This window comes from Microtus ochrogaster, chromosome 7 (assembly GCF_000317375.1).
Source record: "Microtus ochrogaster isolate Prairie Vole_2 chromosome 7, MicOch1.0, whole genome shotgun sequence".
NCBI lineage: Eukaryota > Metazoa > Chordata > Mammalia > Rodentia > Cricetidae > Microtus > Microtus ochrogaster.
This window is the reverse complement of record NC_022014.1, coordinates 52,866,232-52,878,717: the sequence shown is the minus strand read 5'-3', so window position 1 is coordinate 52,878,717 and position 12,486 is coordinate 52,866,232. Positions and strand designations below refer to the sequence as shown.

At 39.9% G+C, this 12,486-nt stretch overlaps 1 protein-coding gene across 1 annotated transcript in view; it reads right to left on the bottom strand.

Annotated features, from left to right (window-relative positions):
- Positions 1–12,486, bottom strand: part of Rrn3 (RRN3 homolog, RNA polymerase I transcription factor) — a 43,750-nt gene that overhangs the window by 12,892 nt on the left and 18,372 nt on the right. The window contains exons 13-14 of the mRNA XM_005350342.1: positions 9,777–9,907; positions 8,395–8,579 (exon numbers count right to left, since the gene is read on the bottom strand). Of these exons, the coding sequence (XP_005350399.1) occupies positions 8,395–8,579; positions 9,777–9,907 (316 nt within the window). The remainder of the gene's footprint in view (positions 1–8,394; positions 8,580–9,776; positions 9,908–12,486) is intronic.

The following is a 12,486-nucleotide window of genomic DNA, read 5'->3' as shown; positions in this document are numbered from 1 at the left end:
CCTGCCTCTGCCTCCCGAGTGCTGGGATTAAAGGCGTGCGCCACCACCGCCCTCTTCTGAACATACATGGTGCATCAGGCACACACATGGTGCACAGGCAAAACAGCCATACACATTTTATAAAATGAATAAACAACACATATAACAATATGTATCATATATTACATGTGATAAATATTTAATACATGTGTATATGAATATATATATATACTTCTTTATTTAAAATCACATAAACAAAACTAGATATGGCCCACCCTTTGAAGCTAAGGAAAGAGGACCACTATGAGTACCAAAGTACCACGTGAACCTGACTCAAAACAATATTAAAATGACAAACAGATATGCTGGAGGATACATGGCCTATCTATGGAGAGCACTGTAGCTCTTGCAGAGGACCTGGGTTCAGTTCCCAGCACCCACATAGCAGCTAACAACTGTTTAAGACTACAGTCATAAATATCTGACGCCTACTTCTGGCCTCTGAAATCACTACATGTACATTGTACACAGGCGAGCATGAGGGTAAAATATCCATAAACATAAAATAAACTTAAAAAGAAATAGATGTGTTAGCTTGCACGATCTCTAATCAAGATCTGTAGCCTAGGTCTGGTGAGATGGTTTATCAGATAAAGGTGCCTGCCACCAAACCTGGCAACCAAATTTGATCCCCAGGAAACACATATTAGAAGAGAAAAACCTTCAAGTTGTCCTCTGACCTCCACAGCATGCAGTGTGCACATGCATAAGTCATGCACACATACATGCGTGCACAAATATCCATACATACTAAACAAAATCTTTCTACTAACAAAAAACTGATTCCTGGACCTTGATCATACAGAGGGAAATAGACTTTTCTAACTTAACCTTGTGACTGGAACTTAACCTACTAGTTCATAAAACTAATCTTAGTATTCATATATTTAAAAGACTTTCTTATATCTACATGTTTAGTGTGGGCACATGTGGAGGTTTAGAGATCTAGCTCTCTTCTGTAACCACAAAGGCTGGGCTAACTCATGTCATCCCAAGCACCTTTAGCAGCACCAAGTCACCAGCAGCATCTTCTTAGAGGCAGGCAGAGCATGCAACTGTGTAGGTGTACATAGTGTAAGGTTTAGTTCAAGGCTCTGGTTTTCACTACAAATGCCCTGAGGGCATGTGGCAGTCTCTAGAGGGCTGTTATTGTCACACTGGGAAGATAAAGGACCACTGCTGCATGTTATGAGTGGGGGTTAAGTATGCTGAAATGAAGTATGAACAGGAGCCCCACCACCACTCAATGAAGGATCAGCCAGCCCTGCTTGAAAAGCCTTGGTTCATAGGAAACAGCTTCCCAATGCTTCATTATTATTATTTTATTATTGGAACTAAAACTTAAGTTCAACTCAGGAGGTTGGGCGAGACAGATCTAGAGTTCAAGGCCTGTTTGGGCAGCATAACACAACTGTCAGAGAGAAAGAGATGTAGAGAGAGGGAGAGAAAGAGACAGAGAAGAAGTGCCTTGTTGCCTTTCCCTTGGCAACACTGTATTTATATTTTTGGGTTTTCGAGACAGGGTTTCTCTGTAGCTTTGAAGACTGTCCTTGAACTAGCTCTAATAGACCAGGCTGGCCTTGAACTCACAAAGATTCCTCTGCCTCTGCTTCTCAGGTGCTGGGATTAAAGGCATGAGCCACACCCCCTCCCCGAACCCCTTGGCAAACATTTTAACTAAAATGATATTAATTTACTAAAGCTTATATAATAAATTATGTTATACCCTCCTAAATCAGAAAAAGTAGAAAAGTTCTCAAGCAGGAGCATAATCATAACCACAGGCTTTGGCACCAGCCTAGTCTACTTCTAATTCTAAACTTGACAACCACTACTTGATCCCCAGCAAAAGCTACAACCCCCACCCTTTTGCCTTCTCTGGCTTTTGCCTGGTGCTGTGGGAGAACACACCCTTTTCTGACTGTTTTAGGGCAAACAAACAGCATAGAGATTTGTACAGTGCGGATACAAGTCCTTACAAACCTTGAGCTCACCTCTGACATAACTCATGTTTCACATAACCTCAAGCACACCAAAACTGAAAAACAAGGCTTAAGGAGGCCATGGGGTAGCTTGCTATAATTTGAAAGTGGTCTGTGAGGGGCCTGTATCAAAATCTCAACAAGGGGGTAAAAGTTGCCTCAAAAGTTAAAAGCACTGTCTTAATTTAATTTCTATTGCTTTCATAAAGACCAGAACCAAAAAGCAACATGAAAAGGAAAGGGTTTATTTCATCTTACGCTTTTAGGTAACAGTCCATTGCTAAGAGAAACCCCAGGCAAAAACTGAGGCAGAGGACACAGAGGAATGCTCTCTCGCCTCCACCGCCCCCACCCGGTTTTGAGACAGGGTTTCTTTCTGAAGCCCTGGCAGTCCTGGACCTGGCTCTAAAAGGCAAATTGAGACTTCAGACTTTGACAATTAACAGGAATAGACCCAGCAGAAATTATAGTACCTTTTAATAAGTATGAAATTAAAAAATTATGGTAAGAAAGTGAACCCTGACAAAAAGCTTGTAGTAATCTTTGGGAGAGATTAACAACTATTCCAAAAATAAGAGAATTCAACTTATAAAGAAAACTAGCTAAATCCTTCCTTGCTTTATACAAGACATACCAGTAACTGGAGACTGTACATTCTATACTAATGCAAATCAATCAGGAAAGGTAGGTTACAAATCAGAAAATTTAAGTAAAGTGGAACAAATCTCTTATGATTTTGTCCAGAAGTCAAAATTATAAGCTATCCTCATGGAACTAAGGGATTTTAAAGAACTTCTCAGCATAGTTAGTGATTCACAATATGCAGGGCTGTTCTGCATTTTGAAATCACTGAATTTATACCAGATGACATAGAATTTACTATTTTTTATTTAGTTACAAGATACAATTAGGGGAGACTCCCAGGACAGAGACAGCCAGAGGAAACAAGCTCCACCAGGAGCAGAAGCCAGGAGCAGACCCAGTCCTGGGACATGGGAGGATCACGATTGAACCAGCAACCAGATCCAGAGTCAGCGATCTCCACCAGAACAGATCCAACTCCAAGCCAGGGACTTCTGCAGGAGGGGATCTAGACCAAGATTTACAGGAAAAGATCAAAGTCAGCAGCCTAGCCCAAAGTACGCCTGAAACAGCAAACTCCAATGGAGCAGACCGAAGAACAGGAACGCTGAGCTATCGCCAGGAACAGGAGTAACCAAAGGGGTAACTAGAACTGTAACACTGACTGTACCATGAGGAAAAACCATCTAAGCTCTGTATTTACTGGCACCTGGAAGATTATTTAACAGAATCTCAGTCAGCCCCAACCACACCTATTAGAGGAAAAGATGAGTAGAAAAGGTTAGATCAAACACAGGCTATACCACAAAGAGCAACACAATACCAGTAAAACCTAAAGACCCTACAAAAGACCTGAACAACCAAATATGGATGAACCAGAAGAAAATGATCTACAAAATGACCTCAAGAGAATGTTTGAAATTCTTAAAGATGAAATGAGAAATTTCCTTAAAGAAATGGAGGAAAAAAACAAACAAAAAATTGGAAGATATCAGCAAATCACTTAAAACCAAGAAAAAGAACTCAAACATATGAAAGAAACTATTCAGGACATGAATACTGAGATAGAAACAATAAAGAAAACACAAGCTGAAGGAATTATAGAAACAGAAATCATGAGAAAAAGATCAGGAACCACAAATGCAAGCATGAACAGCAGAATGCAAGAAATAGAAGAGAGAATCTCAAGCACTGAAGATAAAATAGAGGAAATAGGCATTAAATCTAACAAAAGCTTAACCCAAAATACCCATGAAATATGGGATAACATAAAAAGGCCAAATGTTAGAATAATAGGTATAGAAGAAGTTTAACTCAAAGGCACAGAAAATTTATTTTACAAAATCATAGAAGAAAACTTTCCCTACCTAAAGAAAGATATGTCCATGAAGATAAAAGAAGTTTACAGAACACTAAATAGACTGGATCCAAAAAAAAAGTCCTCTCACCACGTAATAAACAAAACACTAAACATACAGAGTAAAGAAAGAATATTAAGAGCTACAAAGGAAAAAGGCCAAGTAACATATAAAGGCAAACCTATCAGAATTACACCTGACTTCTCAGTGGAGACAATGAAAGCCAGAAGGTCATGGTCAAGCGTTATGCAGACATTAAGAGACTATGGGTGCCAGCCCAGCAAAACTGTCAATCACCATAGAAGGACAAAACAAGATATTCCATGACAGATCTAGATTTCACCAATACCCAGCCACAGACCAAGCCCTACACAAAATACTAAAAGGAAAACTCCAACCCAAGGAAGATGGCTACACCAACAAAACACAGGCAATTGATGATCTCATAACAGCAAAATCCAAAGAAGAAAATAATGCACAAATTAACATCACCAACGATGAAAACCAAATGAACAGGAGACAGCAACCACTGGTCACTAATATCCCTTAATGTAAATGGACTCAACTCACCCATAAAAAGGCACAGGCTAACAGACTGGATACGAAAACAGAATCCATCCCTCTTCTGCATACAAGAAACACATCTCAAGCCCAAAGACAGATATTGTCTCAGAGTAAAAGGTTGGGAAGAAATATACCAATCAAATGGACCTAAGAAGCAAGCGAGTGTAGCTATCCTAATATCTAACAAAATAGACTTCAAGCTAAAATCAGCTACAAGAGACAAAGAAGGACATTTCATATTAGTCACAGGAAGAATCCATCAAGAGGAAATTTCAACACTGAACATCTTTGCCCCAAATACAAGGGCAACCTCATATGTCAAAGAAACACTTCTAAGGCTTAAATCATATATTAAACCCCACACACTAATAGTGGAAGACGTCAACACTCCCCTCTCACCACTGGACAGGTCAATCAGACAAATAAATGAACAGAGAAATAAGAGAACTAACAGATGTTATTATGACTCAAATGGACTGAACAGACCTCTATAGAATATTCCATTCAAACAGAAAAGAATATACCTTCTTCTCAGCACCTCATGGAACCTTCTCAGAAACTGACCACACACTCAGTAACAAAACAAACCTCAACAAACACAAAAAAAACTGGAATAACCCAATGAACCTTATCAGATCACCATGGTCTAAAACTAGAAGTCAATAGCAATGCTAATTCCAGAAAAACCACAAACACATTAAAATTAAACAATGCTCACCTGAATCATTAATGGGTCAAGGAAGAAATAAAAGGGGGAAATTAAACAAAAAGAAACAAACTCACCTAAGAGAACTAGATGGCAGGAAATAATCAAATTGAGAGCTGAAATCAACAAAATAGAAACAAAGAAAACAATACAAAGAATCAATGAGACAAAGAGTTGGTTCTTCGAGAAAATAAGATAGACAAACCTTTATACAAACTAACCAAAAGGCAGAGAGAGAATATCCAAATTAACAAAATCAGAAATGAAAAGGGGGACATAACAACAGACACGGAGGAAATACAGAGGATCATCAGGTCATATTTTGAAAACCTGCACTCCACAAAATTGGAAAACTTAAAGGAAATGGACAACTTTCTGGATAAATATCACTTACCAAAATTAAATCAAGACCAGATAAGCAAATTAAACAGACCTATAACTGCTGAAGAAATAAGACAGTCATCAAAAGTCTCCCAACCAAAAAAAAAAAAAAAAAAAGCCCAAGACCAGATGGCTTCCACTCAGAACTCTACAAGACTTTCAAAGAGAAACTAATACCAATACTCCTCAATTTATTCCACACAATAGAAACAGAGGGAACATGGCCAAACTCTTTTTATGAGGCTACAATTACCTTGATACCCAAACCACAGAAAGACAATACTAAGAAAGAGAATTACAGACCAATCTCACTCATGAACATTGATGCAAAAATACTAAATAAAATACTAGCAAATCAAATCCACACATCAGAACCATCATCCACCATGACCAAGTCAGCTTCATCCCACAGATGCAGGGATGGTTCAACATACAAAAATCTGTCAACGTAATCCACCAGATAAACAAGCTGAAAAGTAAAAACCACACAATCATCTCATTAGATGTCGAAAAAGCACTTGACAAAATACAACATCCCTTCATGATAAAGTTCTTGGAGAGAGCAGGGATACAGGAAACATACCTAAACATAATTAAGGCAATATATAGCAAGCCAACAGGCAACATCAAACTAAATGGAGAGAAACTCCCGGCAATCCCACTGAAATCAGGAACAAGACAAGGTTGTCCACTCTCTCCATATCTATCCAATATAGTTCTTGAGGTCCTAGCTAGAGCAGTAAGAAATGAAAGGGAGATCAAGGGGATACGAATTAGAAATGAAGAAGTCAAATTCTCACTGTTTGCTGATGATATGATAGTTTACATAAGTGGTCCCAAAAATTCTACCAAGGAACTTCTACAACTCATAAACACTTTCAGTAATGTAGCAGGATACAAGATTAACTCAAAAAAATCAGTAGCCCTCCTGTACACAGATGATAAAAGGGCTGGGGAAAAAAATCAGAAAATCAATACCCTTGACAATAGCCACAAATAGCATAAAATATCTTGGAGTAACTCTGACCAAGTAAGTGGAAGACTTGTATGAGAACTTTAAATCTTTGAAGAAAGAAATTGAAGAAGACACCATAAAGTGGAAAGACTTCCCATGCTCTTGTGTAGGCAGAATTAACATAGTAAAAATGGCAATCTTACCAAAAGTATCTACAGATTCAACGCAATGTCCATCAAAATCCTAGCAAGATTCTTCAAAGACCTCGAAAAAATGGTAACTTCGTTTGGAAAAGCAAAAAACCCAGGATAGCCCAAATAATCCTGTACAATAAAAGAACTTCTGGAGGCATCACAATCCCTGACTTCAAACTCTACTACAGAGCTACAGTACTGAAAACAGCCTGGTATTGGCCTTTTATTATTGATGCTACACACACGCATTAATTAATTATTAGTGAAGAAAGTGACCTACAGACTTGCCTATAAGTAATCTGATAGAGGCATCTTCTCAATTGAGGCTCCTTCCTCTTCCCAGATGACCAGAGTTTGTATCAAGATGACCAAAAAGATGATAATTAAGACAAGCAATATAGCTCTTGTAGTGGACCATGGTTCAATTCTCAGTACCTATGTTTGGACTCACAACTGCCTACAACTCCTCTCCTAGCCTCCAAGGGCGGGAACACAAATGCACACACACACACACACCCTGACCCAAATGTGGTCCCTTAACTTCATAAAACTACAGGCATAAGATAAAGCCTAGGACACTGGTTCTCAAACTATGGGTGATGACCCCATTGGGGGCTGAGGACCCTTTCACAGGGTTCTCTTTTAAAACCATCAGAAAACAGATATTTATATTACAGTTCCTAACAATAGCAACATTATAGTTATGAAGTAGAAAAGAAAACTATTTTATGTTTGTGAGTCACCACAACATGAAGAACTGTATTAGTGGGTGGAAGGTTGGGAACTACTGGACTAGGACTGTCCTCCTGTGGCAAAATGGCCACAAGGGCAGGGAGGTGAAGAAGGAAGAACTCAAATAAGGGGATCAAAGATTCCCTTTGTTCTGACTCCTTTGCAGTGATTTCTTGTGGAGACATAGAACTGGCTTAAAGTACAGACTCCTCCTGGGACAGATGAGACGAAGTTGGGAAACAGTTGCTTGGCAAACCAAGCAGAGATGAAAGCAAACTTTCTCTGCCCATTTCTCAAACGTTCTGTCAGAATCTGTACCCTGGATAAGGAAGTGGCCTTTGAGCTCAGTTCTTCACGCTCTTCACCAGTTACAAAGGAGTGCTTTGCTTCTATATACTTTTTGCCTTGTTTCTACGTACTTCTTTTCATTTTTATTACTATTATTGATTGAGGTACTGTTTCTTGCAAGGTGAGGCAAGAGTTTCTCATGATCATGTACGTGAGTAAAGGGGGATTTCAAAGTTGAGGTAATGCTTTTTAGTCTGTATAAAAGGCCATACAAAATAAAGCTTGTTATGCAGTTGTTCATACTCTGCATCCCCTGTGTCCCAATTTGTGCAAGACCCTTACCCAGGGACCCCAATGCACTGGACGCTGACAATTTCTCTAGTAACTAGATAAACAATACATAAACAGTAGTGTTCTTGAAATGAACCCAGGTCTCACACCTCTGTCCATCATTGCCCTTTTTTGCAGGTCCATGATGCCACAGCTGCACTGGGACAGCAAACCCTGCTAACCCCCATCACACATTTAAAAATAAGCATCAACCGAAGGCAAGTAGTACTGCCCTGAAGGCCCATGTACAATAAATAACCCAGTCTCAACCCACATTACTGACCTTCCTTCAAGTTTCCACTCAAAAGCTGCTTGTACCTAAAAACAAAAGTGTAGAACACAGCTTGGCAGGCTGAATAAAATGGTCCATGGAGTGCAACATCACAAAAAGCCTTTGTCCCTGAATCCTGGTTATTAAGGTACATGTGTAGCCAGTTAACCAAAAGATCCAGGCATGATTTCACGGTGCTAGAAAGAGAAAAAGTGGTGTTATTGGCTTCATCAGAAAGCTGAAGATACAAACACGCCTATCTTTCACTATCCATTATATAAGGCTCTAATATGACCCACGGGCTGGAATGTAGCTCACTGGTAAGCAAATGCTTAACATGTATGATGAGGTCCTGGGTTCCATTCCCAGCATCAAAAATAAACAAACCAAAACCTTTCCTATGACCAGAGAAAAGCAGAAGTAGGGTGATAGAAAGAAGTTGCCTTACAATTTTTTATTATTTTTGGGGGGAGAAAGGGTTTGTTTTTTTCTAAACAAGGGTTCTCTGTGTTTCCCTGGTTGTCCTGGAACTCAGAGTTATCTGCCTCTGCCTCCCTGGTACTGGGACTAAAAAAAATGCCTTCCAATTTTGTGAAGAAGCACTTAGTTCTGCAGAGCAATAGGCCTTAAGGATGTCCCAAGGAACTAGGCACAAAAGCACAGGCCTGTAAAACCCACACTCGGGAGATTGAAGGAGAGTCATGAGCTGGGACTAGCCTGGATTCCAGATTAAAAGACAAAAATACTTTTAGGGATGGAGTTGAGTTTCTCCAACTCAGTTGAGGCTTCCTGGCTTAGCTCCCAGCCCGACAGCAATGTAGCTAAGGATCAGGGCTTCTTCCCATCTGGACTCAAAAACTGGAACCACAAGACTCTTAGCTGACTGGAAAATGGCTAAAGAGCATCTCTGCCCTTATCTTGTGGAGCCCTGAACCAGGCTCCTAGAGAGCCCTATATCACTGCTAATCTCAATACTGGGACTAGCTTTGCATGTGCCCAATGTGCTTTACCACTGAGCTCCATCCTACCCTAATTACCTTAAAAAGTGTTTTCTTCAGATCAAACAAACACAACTGATTTGAAAACCAAATGAAAAACAACAAACCTACAAAAAGAATCAAAACAATACACAACACTATGTTATCCATAAACAGAGACAGGCTTTTAGGTTCAATACACAGATGCCTCATATACTTTCTCTTACCTAAAATGGAGACCTCTCCTTCTCAAACTGCTTCATAGAATTAAAAACACCTTGCATGTAGCAAACAGATTTTCCCCTTGCTTTACAAAGACAGATCAAAAATAAGAGACCTATTTCTTTGATTTGAGACAATATTATAATCTTCCCAAAGCAAAACATTGAAAAAGCATTTGAAAAATTAGTTACTTACATAAGAGGAATAAATTTAGCTCTTGCCAAAAAGCTCCCAATGTAATTCGCAGCAGCTTGCCTGGTGATGGCGGGGTTATTTGGATCCTGCAACTTTTTCCAGAGATGTTCCAAAAATGCTTCTGCAAATCCCTGTAACAAGAGAGGCTGTTGGCTTGGCATTTCTAATGCTGAAAATATTCTGGCTCTCAGCACCCTGAAGGCATTACCTAACAATGTAATTATACTGCTAAACAAGGAACAGAGGGGTCATGGTTTTGATTTAAAAGTAAAAACCCATCAGACCCAGCTCTCCTCCTGCCCCTAATCCCTTTGTGTTAGGCACCAATACCCAGAAACACTCTCTACCTGGGAGCCCAGAGGCCACACTGGGCTGGGACTCAGGTAGGCTATTTTCATTCTCCACTATAATCTCTCCAGGCTCATCCTGTAGCAGCCAGGTTGCAGAGGGCCCCTCCTCCTTCCATTCATTCCTAGGGGACGCTGCCAAACTTTGGTATGCATGCAACTTTCCTTCTCCCTATGGACCTTCTCAGCACACAGCCCCCTCTTAATCCATCCCGATACCTAGAAATACTTTCTGTCCCAAAGGCCCCCAGAGGCCATACCTGGCAGGGTAGGTGAATCACACTGTGCTCCATTAAGATCTCTCCATTCACACCTTCAACCCAGTGACAACCTGCTTGCAGGAGCTCCTCCCTCTTCAACTCTGAGTATCATCTGTCTCTCTTCAACTTTGTAGCTTAATGTACACTTCCAGGACCGGCCCCCCCATCCCACCACACCTCCAACTCCCTGTGGACCCCACCTCTAGGTGAACAGGATCACCTTAGTTCTTTCCTGAAGCTTCTCCCTGCTTTTTCTCCAGGCCTATCTCTATTCTTTCCTCTCTGCCACCCACCCACCTCCAGAAGCATGCACTACAAGGCAACCCACAACCATCACTTCCCTAAAATTCAGAGACTAAGGAATGGAACACCCACTCAACAAAGACCAGATACTGACACCAAGAATCTCCTCAATCATCCCAAACCCCAGATGCCAAGACACCAGTACAAAAACAAATATTAACAGCCAATACAATATGCCTCCACCAGAACCCAGTGTCCCTACTAGGGTAGGCCCTGAAAAATGCGCCAGACAAGAACGTGATAACTAGCTGTTCCAAATATATTCAAGGACCTTAAAGACGATAGGAATAAATCCCTTAACGAAGTCTGTAAAAACACAAACAGTGGAAAGAAATAATAAAAACAGTTCAAGACATGAAAGTAGAATTAAAAAAGTCAGGTGATGCAGTCCACACCTTTAAACAGAAAAAAAAATCCTGGGCTAAATTTAACAAAGCAAGTGAAAGACTTGTATAATAAAAACTTCAAACAATGAAGAAAATACCAGAATATTGAAAGATCTCCCATGCTCAAGGATCAGTAAGATTACTATAGTGAAAATGGCCATCTCTCAAAAAGCAATCTATACATTCAACAAAATTCCCATCAAAAGTCCAACAAAGTTCTTCATAGACTTGAAACAGTAATTTTCAGCTTCATATGGAAAGCACACACACACACACAAAGCAGGGCTGTTATGAAATATTTGTACACTGTCTGGAGGTGCATTGCTGTGACCGGTGTAATAAAAAGCTGAATGGGTAACAGCTAGGCAGGAGAAATAGATGGGATTTCTTGGGAGAGAAAGGAAGAGGAGAAGGAATCTAGGCACATGAGAGATACCAGAAGGATAGGTGGCATGTGACAGAAGAAATGGGTTAATTTAAGTTATAAGAACTACTTAAAAACAAGCCTAAGCTAAGGCCAAGATTTCATGATTAGTAAGTGTAGGTGTCATTATTTGGAAGTTGGTGATACAGATGAAGATGCACAGGATAGCAAAAATGATCCTGAAAAACAAAAACTGCTGGTTGCCCAGTGGTGTCACCTTAATTCCAGCACTTGGGAGACAGAGGCAGGCAGATCTTTGTGAGTTCAAGGCCATTCTTGTCTACAGAGCAAATTCCAAGACAGGACTTCACAGAGAAACCTTATCTTTAAAAAAAAAAAAGAAAGGAAAAGGAAACAGAAAAGCTTTTGTACAGCAAAGGACACTACCATTTGGGGAAAAAAGCAACAGGCTACAGAATGTGAAAAGATCTTTACCAGTTACACATCTGATAGAGTTAATGTCTAAAATATATAAGGAACTAAAAAGACAAACAACAACAACAAAAATCCTGGACATCAAGAAAGCAACACAATTTAAAAAGGGATACATAACAGAATTCTCAAAACCATTGAAACACAAATGGTTGAGAAATAAACATCCTTGGTTATCAAGGAAATGAATATCAAAACTACTTGAGATTTCATCCTCTCAGAGTCAGAATGGCCAGGATCAATAGAACAATCGACAGCTGTGCTGGCAAGGACATGGTGTCCAGCACTGAGATGGAGAAGCAGACACAAGCCACAAAGAATGGGTAATACCAAGGAAACATAAGCAGAGCTACACATAAATCCATAGATAAAAACATACTCATAATTATAAAATTAATAAATTTTTAGCTGAACTGGGCAGTGGTGGTGCACGCCTTTAATCCCAGCACTCAGGAGGCAGAGGTAGGCAGATCTCTGTGGGTTCAAGGCCAACCTGGTCTAGAGAACAAGTTCCAGGACAGGCTCCAAAGCTACAAAGAAAGTATGTATATTGAAAAG